General features: G+C 45.7%; 1 protein-coding gene across 13 annotated transcripts in view; it reads left to right on the top strand.

The window, feature by feature from the left end:
* The window catches only part of LOC126997380 (B-cell linker protein-like), a 49,773-nt gene extending 32,478 nt beyond the window's left edge, over positions 1-17,295 (top strand). For 9 of the 13 annotated variants that reach the window (XM_050858444.1, XM_050858447.1, XM_050858446.1 and 6 more), the window contains 4 exons: positions 2,373-2,426; positions 11,324-11,803; positions 13,334-13,485; positions 15,626-17,295. In XM_050858444.1, the coding sequence (XP_050714401.1) occupies positions 2,373-2,426; positions 11,324-11,803; positions 13,334-13,485; positions 15,626-15,754 (815 nt within the window). In that variant the 3' untranslated portion in view covers positions 15,755-17,295. Of the gene's footprint in view, positions 1-2,372; positions 2,427-7,757; positions 8,275-11,323; positions 11,804-13,333; positions 13,486-15,625 lie in introns of those variants that run through there. The other 4 variants (XR_007752065.1, XR_007752064.1, XM_050858448.1 and 1 more) reach the window with 3 other exon arrangements.
* The last annotated feature ends 424 nt before the right edge of the window (positions 17,296-17,719 follow it).

Here is a 17,719-nt window from a genome sequence, read left to right as displayed (position 1 = left end):
AAAAAGCTACTTTATAGCTGTCCTACAGGACAAGCATTATTTAGTTACAGGATATCTGAACTATTATAATGATTAATGGCATTGATCTCTCCATTCCTTTGGACGCCTCTCAATTTCCTTTCCAGGAACCACAAAATTTACTTCTCTTCTGGTTTCTATTTCTGTTTTCTTTGGTTGGAGCAGCATCTAGAGGACCTTTTCTTGTTCTGTTATTGATTTTAGCCCTTGAGCTGTCTCCCCTGCTGTAAAAAAAAAGTTTATATAACAAATTTTTTTACATTTTTTTGGAGGAATTTCTCTGATCAAATCAGGATTACATTGGCAGCACAATGTTCCATTTGCTTCCATTTTCATTCATCCCTTCTCACAAACATTGTGAATTTTATCTCCCTTGTGTATAATGTTTACTCTTAATGTCATTACTCAGCCATATCTAACTGCAATCAGAACTTGAATCCAGTGAAAAATATATGTTTTGAAGTAAATCTATCTGAAATTACTGCTTTCTGACTGACGTAACTCCCGGTGAGGTATATATGGGAAGCGAGGTGGGTGCTGCAAGCCCACCAAAGACCCTTCCCATGTCCTCACTTTCTGCTTTCTTATTGTCTTTGTAACACCAGAGAATAGTTCAGCATGCTCTCTAAAAACAAATCCTCTTACTTTCCACACCACACTACATACACGCTACACACACACACCACTTCCTCAAAATTTATCAACTTGAATATAGCAAGTTAACACAACGCCTCGGAGTCCCCTTTTGAGGTGGGGACCAGAAATGCCCCCAGAACGGACTCCACTTTCGGCTCTCGATCTGAGAGGTGTCTTGATACCTCTTCAAACTTTTCTTTATTAACTTCTGCAACATTCGTGGTCTTCGTTTTAATTTCCATTCTGTAGAACACCACCTCTCCTCCTCTAAACCTCACCTTCTCTTCCTCATCGAAACACGGGTTTCTGAGGCTATTGACAGTAATCTCTACTCTGTTCCCTCCTACTACCTCTATCGTAAATTTCAATCCAAAGCTGGATGTTGCACCTATGTACACAACGACATCACTTGCTCTCATGCCCACAACCTTGACTTCTGAATTTTCCACCATCTGGCAAAGACTTGATTGTCATTCTATTAATAAATACATCTATGCTGTTTATCTCTCACCTACCTCTACCAACTATGTAAAATTCTTTGACCATTTGAACTCTTAAAGTGGAGCACATCTTGACTAATTCTCCCTTCGCTGAAATCTTCACCTTAGGAGATTTCAATGTTCACCACCAACTTTGGCTTTCATCATCTTTCACTGACCAGCCTGGTGAACAAGCCTTCAACTTTGCTATCCTCAATGACCTTGAGCAGTTGGTTCAGCACCCTACACTTATTCCCAACAGCCTTGAAGATACACCCAACATTCTTGACCTTTTCGTAACTTCTAACCCTTCAGCTTATTCTGTTAAACTGTTTTCTCTGTTGGGCTCCTTCAATCACATCCTTATTTCTGCATTCTCTCCTATCGCTCCTGTGCAGCCTCTGAACCCACCAAAGAGGCGGTACTTTTGGCATTTTGCTTCAGCTCAGTGGGATGACCTGAGGATCTACTTTTCTGATTTCCTGTAGAATGACTACTGCTTCCAGGAGAGAGACCCCTCTGTGTGTGCCCAGTGCATCACTGAGGTGATTGTCTCTGGAATGGAGGCACACATTCCACGTACTTTCTCTACTTCTCATGCTAAAGAGCCTTGTTTCAATCATGCTTGTTCTCATGCTATCAAAGATAGAGAGGCAACTCTCAAAAGGTACCAGAGCCTTCGCATTCCTGCTAATCATGATCTTTACATTTCTGCCTAGAATCATGCTAAATTTATTCTTCGACCTTCCAAAAATTCTTTCATCCATAGTAAATGTCAGCACCTTGCTTTTTCTAATACTTCCAGGGACTTCTGGTACCTAGCCAAAAACATCTCACACAATTTTACTTGTTCATCTTTCCCTCCTCTCCTTAGTCCCAAGGGCAGCACTGCTGTCAGCATCTTCACCTTTCATCCCCTTCACTGGTATACTCTGGAACAGCCTTCCTTCGTCTGTATTTCCTCCTGCTTATGACTTGACCTCTTTCAAGAGGAGCGTATCAAGATGCCTCTCCACCTGAAATTGACCTCTCTTTGGCCACTCTATACTATTATTTATAGGAGCAGCAATTAGTGGGCTTTTTTTCCTCATACTTTATTTTTTGACCTTGAGCTGCCTCCTTTACTGTAAAAAAAAGAAATGGTTATTGCATGTGTATCTTTAGTTTTGCAGTGGTTAATGGTTAGCAAACACTTTATAAAGATAATGTTCGCATTTTTAAAATGTATTTCATGACCAGATCAACAGTCTCCAAGCAAGCCTCCAATTCCTCCCCCCAGGAACCAAAACCAAGGTAAGCAAGTTGTTGTATCTTGTTGCCACATCTTTTTTTCTATTTTATAGTAAAGAAAATATTTGGAAAAAAAGTTAATGTGTAAGTGTGGAAAAGCCAGAAAATAATAAGTACAGTATGTAAGATGTTCTATGACTGCAAAAATGTCATGTCCAAAGTTTAAGGAGGTTGAAATATTCAGCTTTTTGTTTTTTTTTTTTTTACCAAAAAAAAAAAGGTGTTAGTAAGGATGACATGGGATTGCAATTTTGCAAATGAGGAATGTTTCTAACAACATAAGTTGTTAGACATATGTGATTCAGATTATTGGGAAAAGACGTATTCTGGTTGATTGACTTGGCCCACAGTGTTATGGACTTATTCAGCACTAGTGTTATTTATTTTTTTACATGCTGCCGTTAGTGCCTGCAACCTTTTTTGAGAGGCCTCTTGGGCAAACCCAACCCATTAGTGGTGCAGGTGAATATTATTTATAATGGCTGCCGTCATAAAGACTCTTGCTTGGTCCATGCTGCACCCAGGTGCTCCTCTTGAACGAAGTTGCAACAGTTAGGGTTGATTGAAGATCTGGATGTGTTTTGGATGTGGTGTAGGGGGGATGTTATGGGTGTGGTGGAGGGGGGATGTTATGGGTGTGGTGTAGGGAGTGTGTTATGGGTGTGGTGTAGGGGGGGGTGTTATGGGTGTGGTGTAGGGAGGGTGTTATGGGTGTGGTGGAGGGGGTGTGGTGGAGGTGTGTGGGTGTGGTGTTATGGGTGTGGTGTAAGGGGGGTGTTATGGGTGTGGTGTAGGGAGTATGTTATGGGTGTGGTGGAGGGGGGTGTTATAGGTGTGGTGGAGGGGGGATGTTATGGGTGTGGTGTAAGGGGGGGTGTTATAGGTGTGGTGTAGGGAGGGTGTTATGGGTGTGGTGGAAGGGGATGTTATGGGTGTGTGTGGGGGTGTTATGGGTGTGGGGTGGGGGGGGGTGTTATAGGTGTGGTGGAGGGGGGGGGTTATGGGTGTGGTGTAGGGAGGGTGTTATGGGTGTGGTGGAGGGGTGTTATGGGTGTGGTGGAGGGGGTGTTATGGGTGTGGTGGAGGGGGGCTGTTATGGGTGTGGTGTAGGGAGTATGTTATGGGTGTGGTGGGGGTGTTATGGGTGTGGTGGAGGGGGTGTTATGAGTGTGGTGGAGGGGGGGGTGTTATGGGGGCGGTGGAGGGGGGGGTGTTATGGGTGTGGTGTAGGGGGGGGTGTTATGGGTGTGGTGTAGGAAGGATGTTATGGGTGTGGTGGAGGGGGGTGTTATAGGTGTGGTGGAGGGGGGGTGTTTTGGGTGTGGTGTTGGGGGGGTGTTATGGGTGTGGTGGAGGGGTGTTATGGGTGTGGTGGAGGGGGTGTTATGGGTGTGGTGTGGGGAGGGGTGTTATGGGTGTGGTGGAGGGGTGTTATGGGTGTGGTGGAGGGGGTGTTATGGGTGTGGTGGAGGGGTTATGGGTGTGGTGGGGTGTTATGGGTGTGGTGGAGGGTGTTATGGGTGTGGTGGAGGGGGTGTTATGGGTGTGGTGGAGGGGGTGTTATGGGTGTGGTGGGGTGTTATGGGTGTGGTGGGGGTGTGGTGGAGGGGGGGTGTTATGAGTGTGGTGGAGGGGGGGTGTTATGAGTGTGGTGGAGGGGGGGTGTTATGGGTGTGGTGGAGGGGGTGTTATGGGTGTGGTGGAGGGGGTGTTATGGGTGTGGTGGAGGGGGTGTTATGGGTGTGGTGGAGGGGGGTGTTATGGGTGTGGTGGAGGGGGTGTTATGGGTGTGGTGTGGGGGTGTTATGGGTGTGGTGGAGGGGGGTGTTATGGGTGTGGTGGAGGGGGTTATGGGTGTGGTGGAGGGGGGTGGGTGTGGTGGAGGGGGTGTTATGGGTGTGGTGGAGGGGGGTGTTATGGGTGTGGTGGAGGGGGTGTTATGGGTGTGGTGGAGGGGTGTTATGGGTGTGGTGGAGGGGGTGTTATGGGTGTGGTGGAGGGGGTGTTATGGGTGTGGTGGAGGGGTGTTATGAGTGGTGGAGGGGGTGTTATGGGTGTGGTGGAGGGGGTGTTATGGATGTAGTGGAGGGGGGGTGTTATGTGTGTGGTGGAGGGTGTGTGTTATGAGTGTGGTGGAGGGGGGTGTTATAGGTGTGGGGGAGGGGTGTTTGGTGTGGTGGAGGGGGTGTTATGGTGTGGTGGTGGGGGGTTATGGGTGTGGTGGAGGGGTGGGTGTTATGGGTGTGGTGGAGGGGGGGTTATGGGTGTGGTGGAGGGTGTTTTGGGTGTGGTGGAGGGGGTGTTATGGGTGTGGAGGGGGGTGTTATGGGTGTGCTGGAGGTGGGGTGTTATGGGTGTGGTGGAGGGGTGTTATGGGTGTGGTGGAGGGGGTGTTTGGGTGTGGTGGAGGGAGGGTGTTATGGGTGTGGTGGAGGAGGGGTGTTATGAGTGTGGTGGAGGGGGTGTTATGGGTGTGGTGGAGGGGGTGTTTGGATGTGGTGGAGGGGGTGTTATGAGTGTGGTGGAGGGGGTGTTATGGGTGTGGTGGAGGGGTGTTTTGGGTGTGGTGGAGGGAGGGTGTTATGGGTGTGGTAGAGGGAGGGTGTTAATAGTTTGGTGGAGGGGGGGTGTTATGGGTGTGGTGGAGGGTGTGTTTTGGATGTGGTGGAGGGGGTGTTATGGTGTGGTGGAGGGGGGGTTATGGGTGTGGTGGAGGGGGGGTGTTTTGGATGTGGTGGAGGGTGTGTGTTATGGGTGTGGTGGAGGGTGTGTGTTTTGGATGTGGTGGAGGGTGTGTGTTATGGGTGTGGTGGAGGGGGGTGTTATGGGTGTGGTGGAGGGGGTGTTATGGGTGTGGTGGAGGGGTGTTATGGATGTGGTGGAGGGGGTGTTATGGGTGTGGTGGAGGGTGTTATGGGTGGTGGAGGGGGTGTTATGGGTGTGGTGGAGGGGGTTATGTGTGTGGTGGAGGTGGGGGGTTATGGGTGTGGTGAAGGGAGGATGTTATGAGTGTGGTGGAGGAGGGGTGTTTTGGGTGTGGTAGAGGGGGGGGTGTCATAGGAGAGGTGGAGGTGGGTGTTATGGGTGTGGTGGAGGGGGGTGTTATGGAAGTGGTGGAGGGGGCATGCTTTGGGTGTGGTGGAGGGGCGTGTTTTGGGTGTGGTGGAGTGGGCGTGTTTTGGGTGTGGTGGAGGGGACGTGCTTTGGGTGTGGTGGAGGGTGTGTGTTTTGGGTGTGGTGAAGGGGACGTGCTTTGGGTGTGGTGGAGGGGGCGTGTTTTGGGTGTGGTGGAGTGGGTGTGTTTTCGGTGTAGTGGAAGGGGCGTGCTTTGGGTGTAGTGGAGAGGGCGTGGTTTGGGTGTGGTGGAAGGGGCGTGCTTTGGGTGTAGTGGAAAGGGCGTGCTTTGGGTGTGGTGGAGGGGGTGTGCTTTGGGTGTGGTGGAGGGGGCATGTTATGAGTGTGGTGGAGGGGGCATGCTTTGGGTGTGGTGGAGGGGAGGTGTTATGAGTGTGGTGGAGGGGGGGGTGTTATGGGTGTGGTGGATGGGGGGGTGTTATGGGTGTGGTGGAGGGGGGGTGTTATGGATGTGGTGGAGGGGGGGTGTTATGAGTGTGGTGGAGGGGGGGGGTTTGGGTGTGGTTGAGGGGGGGTGTTTTGGGTGTGGTGGAGGGGGGATGCTTTGGATGTGGTGGAGGGGGGGTGTGTCTTGGGTGTGGTGGAGGGGGAAAGGGGTTGAGTGTGGTGGAGTGGGCGTGTTTTGGGTGTGGTGGAGTGGGTGTGTTTTGGGTGTGGTGGAGTGGGCATGTCTTTGGTGTGGTGGAGTGGGCGTGTCTTTGGTGTGGGGGAGGGGACGTGCTTTGAGTGTGGGGGAGGGGGGATGTCTTGGGTCTGGAGGTGAAGTTAGCATGTTTTGGGCGTCGTGGTGGGGGGTGATTAGGGTCTTGAGGTGTTGACATGGTTGGGGTGTGGTGGAGGTGATGTTTTGAGTCTGGGTGTAGATGGCGGTAGCTTATGTGTAGGGGCTTTGAGATAATAATACAGTAGTGGGTGGAGGGGGTGGAGCTGACATAGGTATGCAGTGGGCGGGTGCTGGAGGCAGACAAGCGATGTGATTGGGAGGAGGAAAAGATGAGGAGGAGAAAAGGCAGGACTTAGGAGAATGGAAGGGAGGAGGGGGAGGCTAGATATTTGCCTTGAGGCGGTCAGTGGAGAGAAAGAAGCAGGTTGGCGGGAGGCCGTCGCGTCGCGTTTATGGCAGTCTTCCCATGCTGGACTCAGGAGCACGTGCGGTGCGTTTTCCCGAGAATGCGTGCGCGGCCGTGAACTTGCCCCTGCGTGGCTGTGTCAGTGATGTCAGCGTATACTGCTGGACGGTGGAAAGCCTGAGAGATAGCGGTGGAATATAAGATTAACATCTGTTGTTATCCAAGAGTAATGTGAATATTAAAAAAAACTTGAAAGATGAAATCTAAAGTGGAGTCCGTACGTATAGCTATACCTTTTTCATTTCGTGTGTGTGGAATCCCAAGGATAGCTCATAAAGGCCCTGGGAGAGCGCCTGGTACGCGGTGACTATTCGTTAGCTTAGCAACATAGTTTTGTAATCGGGAGCAGAGCTGTGTGTGTGTGTGTGTGTGTGTGTGTTTGCGCATTCTTGCGCGCAAGCTCTCTTTCATAAATGGGCTGAACGCTCCGCCCCCCCTTAGGGAAACATGAATGAACGTACTACACTGAGGATGGATGAATGAACGTGTGTGTGTGTGTGTGTGTGTGTGTGTGTGTGTGTGTGTGTGTAGAAGAAAGACAGGAGACGAGTAGAGGTCGGTCATTCCTCCCTTTTTGTCTTGCACCGGAAATAGTTTGTGAGGAGCTGATCATCCAAGGTGACTTGTCTGTCCTCCCGTGGCGGCGGAGCGAGAAGTGGTGTGGCGAGTAGTGGAGAGAGAGAGAGAGAGAGAGAGACGTGAACGGATTTTTTTTTTCTAAACTCGTAGCTCCCCATAATAATCCTCTCATCTTGCACTCATTCATTAATTTCATCTGTGTGTGTGTGTGTGTGTGTGTGTGTGTGTGTGTGTGTGTGTGTGTGTGTGTGTGTGTGTGTCACCTACCTGTACCACCGGTCATCCCATGTGCCCTCACCGGACATTGTTAAAACCTGAGCTCGCCCACCTCTCTCTCTCTCTCTCTCTCTCTCTCTCTCTCTCTCTCTCTCTCTCTCTCTCTCTCTCTCTCTCTCTCTCTCTCTCAACACACACACACACACACACACACACACACACACCGTGCAAATTCAGGAGAAAGTGTTGTAGCAGTGTTCTGGGTGTATTGCAGAGCGAGATGTACCACCTGTAGCCTTGCCTGCTCTTTGGTCCTTTTGTGCAATAGCCGGCACCCAAGTGGCCCCTTGCCATGGTGCAGTGCCTTCCGGAGCCAGGGGCGTTCTCGACAGCCCTGTTCAGTGCTCCGCTGCTTCTGGTGCGCGGCCTGAGTCGACGCGCCATCCACTGGATCATTATTCATCATCAGCGTCGCCTGCTGAAGCTGTCCTTACGTAGGCGCCGCCACCAATCTTTGGGAAACAAACCGCTTCGCCCCTGTAGTGAGCCCCTTGTTAGGGAGGCGCTCAGTCTAGAGGAAAAAATCAGGCCCCGCAGCGAACCGCCCGCACCGCCTTCTCTTCTGCTGGAGGATTCAGAAGAGAGGTGTGACGCAGAGGAGTTGGAGTTGCACGTGTCCGTGATGCACGTGCCCGTACAGCCGCTGTTGGTGCTGAGCCACAGCTGCTCCTGGGCCAGGGTACCGCCGCTGCACCCAGCCCACGACTCCTGCGGCGCCCACACACACTCAGGTGGGATTGTGTCCTTGATCTTGGTGTTTGCATGGCGTCTCTCTCTCTCTCTCTCTCTCTCTCTCTCTCTCTCTCTATATATATATATATATATATATATATATATATATATATATATATATATATATATATATATATATATATATATATATATATATATATATATATATATATATATTAGTTTCGGGTTTGCAAATGTAGAGCACCTTGGTAGTTAGTTATGAGCACAGATACAGATCTAAGTCTGAATACTCAATGTTTTGTTGTTTTTGTTGTTGTCTGGGTGTGGCTTTTTCTTTGTGCTTAGTTTCGCACGACTTCTCTCTTGTCCACCTGCCTTGTCTGGTTTAGTGTTACGTGTCGCTTGTTACGCTTCTCCACGTTTTCCCTATTACCCATCTTCCTTTGTATTCACATCTGTGTTGTACATTCATGTTAATGAAAATGATACCTCCACTATGGAAAGGTGTGTGTGTGTGTGTGTGTGTGTGTGTGTTGGTGCGTACCTCATTGGATTGCTACATAATAATACAGTTGCCATGATCTCGTATTGCCATTGCCTTGTCATCCTTATCAGAGTATGAATAACCAAACTTCAGTGCGAGGTGTTTATATTTTTCCTCATTCAATCAAAATGGCTCGTTCACGGTACAAGTTGTCTATACGATGGTCGTTATGGTATCAGCAGATAGATGTAAACTGATTTTTTTCTCTCCGGAACGAAGACTGCATATTTTTACACCAGTATTAACTTAAGTAATCAAGATACAGACACGCCAGGTATACCTGCGCCCATTCGGCTTCCGTTACCGGCATCCGTTGACCGAAAGTGAAATAATCATGACCAAGTAGCGAACCGCTTCACTCGTCGCCGGACCTGCTTCAAGGTCATGAACCTTTGAATCTCGGCAGCAACTGGGAGGTTAAAGTTGCAGTAATAGCCTCTTCCATTTAGCGTAACCCGTTGCTGGGTCGTGATCTGTAGAGTCCCTCATAGAGTCCCGACAACCTAAGATTTGGACGCCATTATTGGCCCTGTGTTTTCGCCGCGCTTTTCAAACACTATAGCACACGGTCTCGCGGCGAAGACAGGGCCAATAATGGCGTCCAAATCTTAGGCTGTCGGGACTCTATCTATCAAGGGACTCTACAGATCATGACCCAGAAACGGGTTACGCTAAATGGAAAAGGCTATAAGAATACCACCTGTTGGACTGAGTGGAGAAGTGTACGTGAGTGGAAGACCTTTAATTTTACTGCTTGGCTTAGAGTATTTTTACATCTACATGAAAATAACATTTGAGGACTGAAAACGATACCCTCTCGCTTACGTGGATGGTAAATATGGACCTAATTTCAAAACTCAACAAAAGCTGATGCCCAGGTTAGGCTGTGTGTTGGGGTGGACTGGGGCCTTGGGTTGTGGATAACGGCTCCAGTTCATTGACACGCCCACTGGTACGTCCGTGTGCCCGGGTCTCCAGTTGGAACTGAAGGGGTCTTGTAGCGAGAGGCTCCAGTGGCATAGGTTCGACATTGGCATTTTTACATTATCTATTTAGTTTGTAGATATCTTCTGGTAATATACATAATAGTAGAAATATTATCTTTGGCTGGGAAAAGTATAGAAGTTCAACGCCAGAAGAGTAGATCGTCTCCATCCGCCGCAGTAGGAGCACGGCGTGGAGGCAAAGTAGCAAATCTCGAGCTTCCTTCCCGTACTTGAGCCGGTGAACAAAAAAAAAAAGTAAAAATGTTTCGCAACAAAGGCTAAGGAAGTGGTCATCGCCTGCGGCAAGGAAGTGGATGAAGCAGCCAGGGTAGATGGAATACCACTTTGTAGGAGTTGAAGTTTATAGGAACGAGTAGGCCAAACGTGCAGCCGTAGACTATAACTGGAAATGATCAGATGGTTAAGTCATTAAGTTGTAACAAAACGTATACCATCTCACTGTTCGCACGCGCTTTGTTTGTGTGTGTGTGTGTGTGTGTGTCCGGAAGAGGAAATTCCAATGTCAGGTAAGATGAGCAGTAAAGGTTACCCCTCCTACCCTCCTCAGCCCCGGGGGACGGGGTGGGGGAGGGATGTGGATGACTAGCGCCTGGTGGCCTAGGTGGGTGAGTCATGCAGTATACCTCGCGGGGGTACTGGCCTGGCTCGAGTATTATTTTCCTGTTGCTGAGAGATGACTACTCACTCTGGCAGACAAGGGGGAATATTCAACGCATTGCTGTATTATAAGCATTGTCTTGAATGGAGAACTGTCAGACAAGACTTTTAACTCCAAATAATATAATTCTTATATACACACTATACCTTAAGAGAATATAACTATAGTTATTTTTGCTTACACTGAAAGTCATCCTGCGTATTAAAGATATGGTGTGGTGTCGCCTGCCATCCCGTCCTGAATATATACAAAGTGTGGGTGAATTTTGACACGGTACCGTGTCTTATGTCGACTGCTTGTCGGGATCTGTCCCACCCAAGTTTATTTATAGTATTATAAAAGCAAATGAAGACGTATGTATATAAGTAGGATAACAATCACTTCTTCTTGTGACCGGTTCTGCTTTGCATCGCTTTTTAGATCCTCCTTGGTACTTTTTTACACTCATACTTCACTTAGTTACTCTGTGATAGTAGAGATTGGGTTCCACGATGCTAATTTCAGGATGGGATGTCTCATGACACGGGATGGCAGACGACACCACAGAGGGGAACAATAAATCTAATATTAGTTTGATAAAACTTTATTGATAACTTTTTTTCTTGCCCTTAAAACTTACAATGGCAAAATTCATATACAATCAGAGTTTTTCTAAGTTTTACAATTGATCATTTCACAGTAAATGGTTAACTGTAAGAGTATAGTAACACTTGAAAGAAAATGTACTCAAAATTGTCATTTTGTACCAGTTTTCAATTAAACTTTCAATTAATCTTAAAGCTTTAGCACACAATGAACCGCTGTCACATGGATGCATTAATGTTGAATCCATAGAATTTTTTTCTATGTACCTTTAATTCCAACCTGCAATATTACAGATTCTGATGACCGAGATCTCAGTAGTCGGCTAGGGTCCGTCTCGCTTTCCCATGGTAAGCGACCACCAGCACCACTTCCACCACCTGTTGCCCACAACCTTTCAGAAGGACGTAACACTAGTCAAGCACGACCACCAGCATCACTTCCACCACCTGTTGCCCACAACCTTTCAGAAGGACGTAACACTAGTCAAGCACGACCACCAGCACCAGACTTACCCAACCGAAGTGACCGGAGCAGACAACCTGCGCCTCCTCCTTCCTTCTCAGGCAGCAGCTCTCATTCCAGTCACCTGACCTTCCCTAAGGAGAGTCATGCACCTCAAGAGCTTTTACAGAATTCTGCAGCAAGCTGCCACCCATTCATCAGTCTGGAGAATGGGGAGCAAATTGAGCTTACTCCACTGTACCGGAAGATCATGGAAAAGCCCTACTTCCAATTTATTTCAAGAGCCAAGGCGAAGGAACTAGTGATGCAAGGTAAATAATTACTATACTACAGCTCATTGAAGTAACATTCTGATTCAACTGCACATCATGGGTTACCAAACTGATACCCTGCAGATTAAGCAAATAATAGCATGATACTAGTAGGCTATGAATATGACGACTTGTTCAGGTGAAACTAATTATATTATTTGTGTTAATTTATTTTTAGAAAATTTACATCAATGAGGTACTTCCCTTGACTGCCATGGAAAATTTATTATGAATAAAAATTAATGAAAAAAACTGATTAAATTGAAGTAGGGGATGAAAGTTTACTAGTGTCATGCCCCAGGAGTTTCTTTTTCTCTTTTTCTATTTTCCAACATGTCCTTTGCGTGTTTCGAGAGACACGAGAAATTAGTCACGATCAGGGTCTTTACCGGCTGCCTGGGATTGAACTCACGGCCAGCGTGACGGGAGAGCCACTCCATACCGAGTTGGCCAAAGAGGTACCCCACTGGCTAAGTGGGTTATGGAAGGCTCATTCATCAGGCATAGTCGCCGCACTACACGACTTTCCCCTCTATGTAGATTAATTTGTGTGTGTTGAGACCTTAGACGGTGACCACTATCGGTTCACTATTCCACAACGTCCCCGTAGAGACATACTCCCAACTCAACCATTTTCTATTACCTTCGGAGAGCATGGGCCATCCTACCTGTTACCCCTTCGGGGAAACTCAACAGAACCACAGGATAGGATGCCACCACTGTCATGCCCCGGGAGTTTCTTTTTCTCTTTTCCAACACGTCCTCTGCGTGTATCGAAACACGAGAAATCAATCAAGATCAGGGTCTTCGCCGGCTGCCTGGGATTGAACCCGCAACCAGCGTGACGTGACGGGAGAGCCACTCCTTACCAAGTCGGCCAAAGAGGTACCCCACTAGCTAAGTGGGTTATGGGAGGCTCGTTTATCAGGCATAGTCGCCGCACTACACTAGTACCTCTAAAATTTTTAGTCAATCAATTCAAGAGAGCATATGCTGGGAGGTATTGCCTTACCCACTTAACTATCCTATTCCTAGGGATTCCTCATAAACAAGTCTCCATCCACAAAATCCACAGACTCCCTCAAGCCACGATCTTTGTGAGTGGGACATGCTCATTATGACTTCTTCACACACAATTGTTTTTTATGGATACAGCCTAGTGAGCATTAAGAGCCACTCAGGACAGCTTCCATTGCAAAAATGCAGGAGAAACACTCAGTGATTTTATAATTATTTCCTCCCCGAAACAATGAATGGCAAGGGTCCATTATATAAGTGAAAGCTTCATATGGAAGTTATATTAATATTCTGGGTGGGAATGTTAGGTGGTGACTAAGTGACTCTTAGGAATTTTTTTGTAGAGGCTATCTGTATGTTAAATTCCTAGAATTCTGTGCACATAAATTTTGGGATCAACAGTATTTTAGTTGACTCAGAATCTGAGGGTCAACAATATTTTGTTTTAATAATTTGGGGTCAAGAGTGTAATTGTTTTATAAAAAGTTTACTATAATACATCTTCATTCACAGGAAAAGAAGGGACTTTCCTCATTCGACCATCAACTAGAACAAAAATGCCATTCACCCTCACCGTTAAGCATGATGATCGCTACTACAATATCAACATCAGACAACGTCCGGACCGCCTCTTTGCTCTAGGCTACGAGAAGGCTTCAGAACGAGTGTGTACCTAACTATTTTCTCTGGTTGTTTTAATTTATTTAGTAATCAGTAGTTATAAATGCATTTTACAACTTTGCAGCATTTTTTTTTTTTTTTTTTTTTTTTTTTTTCCCCAGTTGAGTTTATCCACACAGCATTTATAAACTGGAAGCTCACATACCATATGCTTCATCCAGTTAAATTAATAATTGTGAAAAAGGTGTCAGGATTACAACAGCCACCAGAGCATTAGGCAGGTCACTCTTCCATCACCTGCAGCACACTAACAGGATCACCAGTAGAACACTCTTAACCCTTACATTACAGCGATTGTGTATATAAGTGCGCTACCACATACCCCACCCATACAAGGATCATATATATAATCATCACACTCTACACTCCCTACGTTTCAAATATACCGCCAGTTTTTGACTCGGAAGAATGGTGGGGGCATCTGGCATCCGTACACACACTCATTCATCTTAGGACGCGCCCTACCGAAGGCCACAGATCATTTTCCACTTTAGTTCGGAATACATCTGTCATGTCTCGTGACGCGTCAAGCGTTCCTCTGCTCCGGGCAGAAGTAGAGCGCAGGCGAATCAAAGTGACAGTGACTCTGATGACTGCTATGGTTGTGACATTGACAGAGGGGCAAGTAGGGGAGAGAGAGAGCGCGAGTGGGGTGCTTCCACGCGACGCGTCACAGCCACGAGAAAATGCGCAATGTTTTCGGCTGTCATAACTTTTTTATTATTATTAGGAGAGAAGTTTTATTACACCACCATATATACTAGATATATAAACAATTATTGCAAAGGAAAAAGACACCATTTCCACCTCTTTTAAATGTCTAAATTTTTCCCGTGCACAGCATCTAGAGAAATATATCGCCACCTATACTCTAAGGGTTAATGGAATTTGTACTGACAACCTATAAAAAAAGGTTGGAAGTTGATAGATGCTTAAGAAGTTTCCAGTTGACGACTTTAAAACTAAAAAATGACACTAAGCACTAAATAAGGCAGTAATTTTAAGGAATATAGCAGTCCTTAGACACACAGATGTTGATAGGCAAAAGCAAAAAAACTTGGCCAGATAAGGTGCCAGTGCAGAAGCACAGTTTTTAAGAACTCTTGAAGGAGCTCCATCAGGACCATAAGCCCAAGGATTTAGACCAGAGCAAACATCACATTACCAGCAGACTAACTTTAACCCCTTCACTACGGCTGGGCCAAAACAGCGCCCCACACCATATCCAGGATCACCGAGTGCGCCAAATTTCAAATGTCACTATTGAATATAACAAGTTTTCAGCCATAAACTCGACATAATCATCATGTGATATATATGAAAACATGCAAATTAAATGGTGCACATAAAAAAACTCACTACGGCCGGGCCAAAACAGCGCCCCGTGCTGTATCAGGGATCGCCGCGCACGCCAAATTTCAAATGTCACTATTAAATATAACAAGTTTTCAGCCATAAACTCAACATAATCATCATGTATTATATATGAAAACATGCAGAATGAAATGGTGCACATAAAGATACATAAATTAATTGATAATTTTGAGATTAAGCACAAACATAGAGATAAAATAACTCGTATATTGGCTAAAGCGAGCCAGAACGCAGTATGCGCGTCCTCGGATATGGTACGGGGCACGCAAGGACGCAGTATACGCATCCCCGTGTTGAAGGGGTTAAAAATGAGGTGACAACTGTAGTATTATCAGATTAAGGAGATGGGAAAGAATATAAAATATATCTCCCCACAGGATGATTATCAGCACTTTTTCAGCTTTGTAGAGGGAGTGTACAAGTGTAGTGTAATCTGGTGGCTAAGCTGTGGTGTATCTCAAAACTGCCATATAAAAGAAAATAGTGGTTGAATATAGCATTTTCTCAAGATTAACTGGGGATGAACAGCACCCTTCTTCCTACACTAATCAGTGAGTACAGGTAATTTTGATACTAGTGCATGCCAGATATGTAATATTTCAAATTGCAGGAAGCAAGTGGGATGCTGAAAATAAGGAATTTATTCATGTGAGAAACTAACCAACCTAATGCTCTGGCAGCTATTGTACACCATAAGACATAACTCTCATGAAATGTCCTCAGTTGATTAATACTTTATCATCATTGCAGACCTTTTCTTCAATAGATGAGATGGTCTCCACTCACTACAAGGAACCCATCACCTTGGTGAATGGAGAGTGTGCCCTGCTGAAGTACTCCCCCTCAAAGCCTGTTTGGCATGTTCAAACTGGTCATTAAGAAACATAAGGATACAAAATGTTGATGACTTAATAATAAGTTAATCATTAATTTGCTAAGATGTCTCATCTCAAAGAAAACATGTTTCACGTACTTTCTCATGAAAGAAGTAGAGGTTTTGATATATAACTTAATTCTAGAAGTATGACACAAATTTACCATATCCTTGTGCTTACAGCTTATGTCAGTCTCAAAAAGACATTGAATTCAGTGCATTGCAAGGCATGGGACCTCCTGGGACTCTATGAGTACCCAACTTCTTTCCTGGAAGGAGTGAGGTGAGGCAGGGCTGTGTCCTTGCCCTATCACTTTTTGGACAGGGTGTTAGGTAGATTAAAGTCATTGTGGAGCATCTGTTGACAATACCTAGGTCACTGACCCCGTTTCTTGCTAATGCTACTGTAATCCTCATGAAGTCAGAGATTTTGGTGGTGGCTCTCATAACAGTGCACAAGGAAATGAAGCCTTGCAAAGGTCAAGTTACCTGGAGGTGTTTAGAGGCTTACTATTACTAGATGGAAGAGTAAAGTCTGTTCATGACCTGGCAATGTAGTGAGAAGAACAAAGATCCGGAGTTTTAGGTCACTTGTGTTCCTTGTCCTACTCTATGGTTGTGATATCGACACTTAAAATAGTGACTTTAGGAGGCAAACTGATGCCTTTGGTAACAAGTGCCTACACAGAATCATGGGATATCGTTGTAATGACAATTGAGCCAAATTGGCGATTATTCTGTGAGACTGAATCTTATCTTTGGCTTATTACTGCACTGTCCTTGAATGCCAACTCAGGCTATGCAGGCATGTGGTACGCTGCTCTTTACCGAGGTGATATTTAATAGTGCCTACGACATTAACAGAATAGATGGAAATTCGAAGTAGCAATGAGAATTTGAAGACTGTTTGGCATGGGTGAAAGAATAAGATATGGAGTGAAATAAGTACAAAAATGACACCTTTTTAGATGATTTTGTCAGCTGAAGAGAAAAAATGAGGGCAAGGCAAAAAGAGGGTATACAAGTGAGATGGATGGTGTATGAGAGATAATGACCCCTTGGTTTATATTCAGGAGAAAATGGGAAGCAGTGACAACTAGGAAAATGTAAAAAGTAGTACATAGATTTACTGCAGTTAATGGTCATTCTTGTTGCTTCCTTGGATGTTATAAAATTGACAAACTGTGGTATAGGTATACTATATAAATCCAGATGATAAAAGTTTGCAAACCATGATATAGGAAAGCTGAATACACCAAGTGAATTTCATAATCTTGATAAACTAAAGAATGTAATATGTAAACCAACAGACTGTTCCCAGGGAAAATCTTAGCTGCAAAATACATTTTGTCTTAAAGAATACTGAGCATAAATGGTCTCATTCTTTAATCCCTTGACCACAATGGTGACTATATATTGACTGAATTGATGGTTTTGTTACCAGGGTAGCAGTCTTTTGATGTACTGGAATAGGTCAGCAAATTAACTTTCCTTGGACTACTGCTGTCATCTCAAAAAAAAAAAAAGAATAAAGAATAATTTCCAATTTACTTAGTACTTCATATCCTCTACTAAATACTAGATGGCAGAGTAAAATTGGGTGCATACACTAGCACTTTTGCTTTTTTCTATCATATTGAGCCTGTGGTTGGAAGAACCTGGGGCACAGGCAAGTGTGAAGTCCAGGATATCCTTAGTTTACCTAACCCATGTCTCGCCAGGTACCCATTTATCAACCAACCCAAAAGAGAGGATGAACAGTGAGTGAGCTGCAAGCCAACTGCCCGGGATGGGATTTGTGACTAGGCACGCTAACCACTGCTGCACAGAGGTGCTTATACTTGATCCCTTCCCAGCGGAGGATCTATATATAGATGCTACAAAAGTGGGACTTTTTTGCAGTATGTCTATATATAAACATTCTCTCTAGATCATGGGAGTAGGTAGGGAGACACCTACTGAAATGGGTG

Source organism: Eriocheir sinensis, chromosome 12 (genome assembly GCF_024679095.1).
Source record: "Eriocheir sinensis breed Jianghai 21 chromosome 12, ASM2467909v1, whole genome shotgun sequence".
In the NCBI taxonomy this organism is placed as follows: Eukaryota; Metazoa; Arthropoda; class Malacostraca; order Decapoda; family Varunidae; genus Eriocheir; species Eriocheir sinensis.
This window is presented reverse-complemented; position numbering and strand designations above follow the sequence as displayed.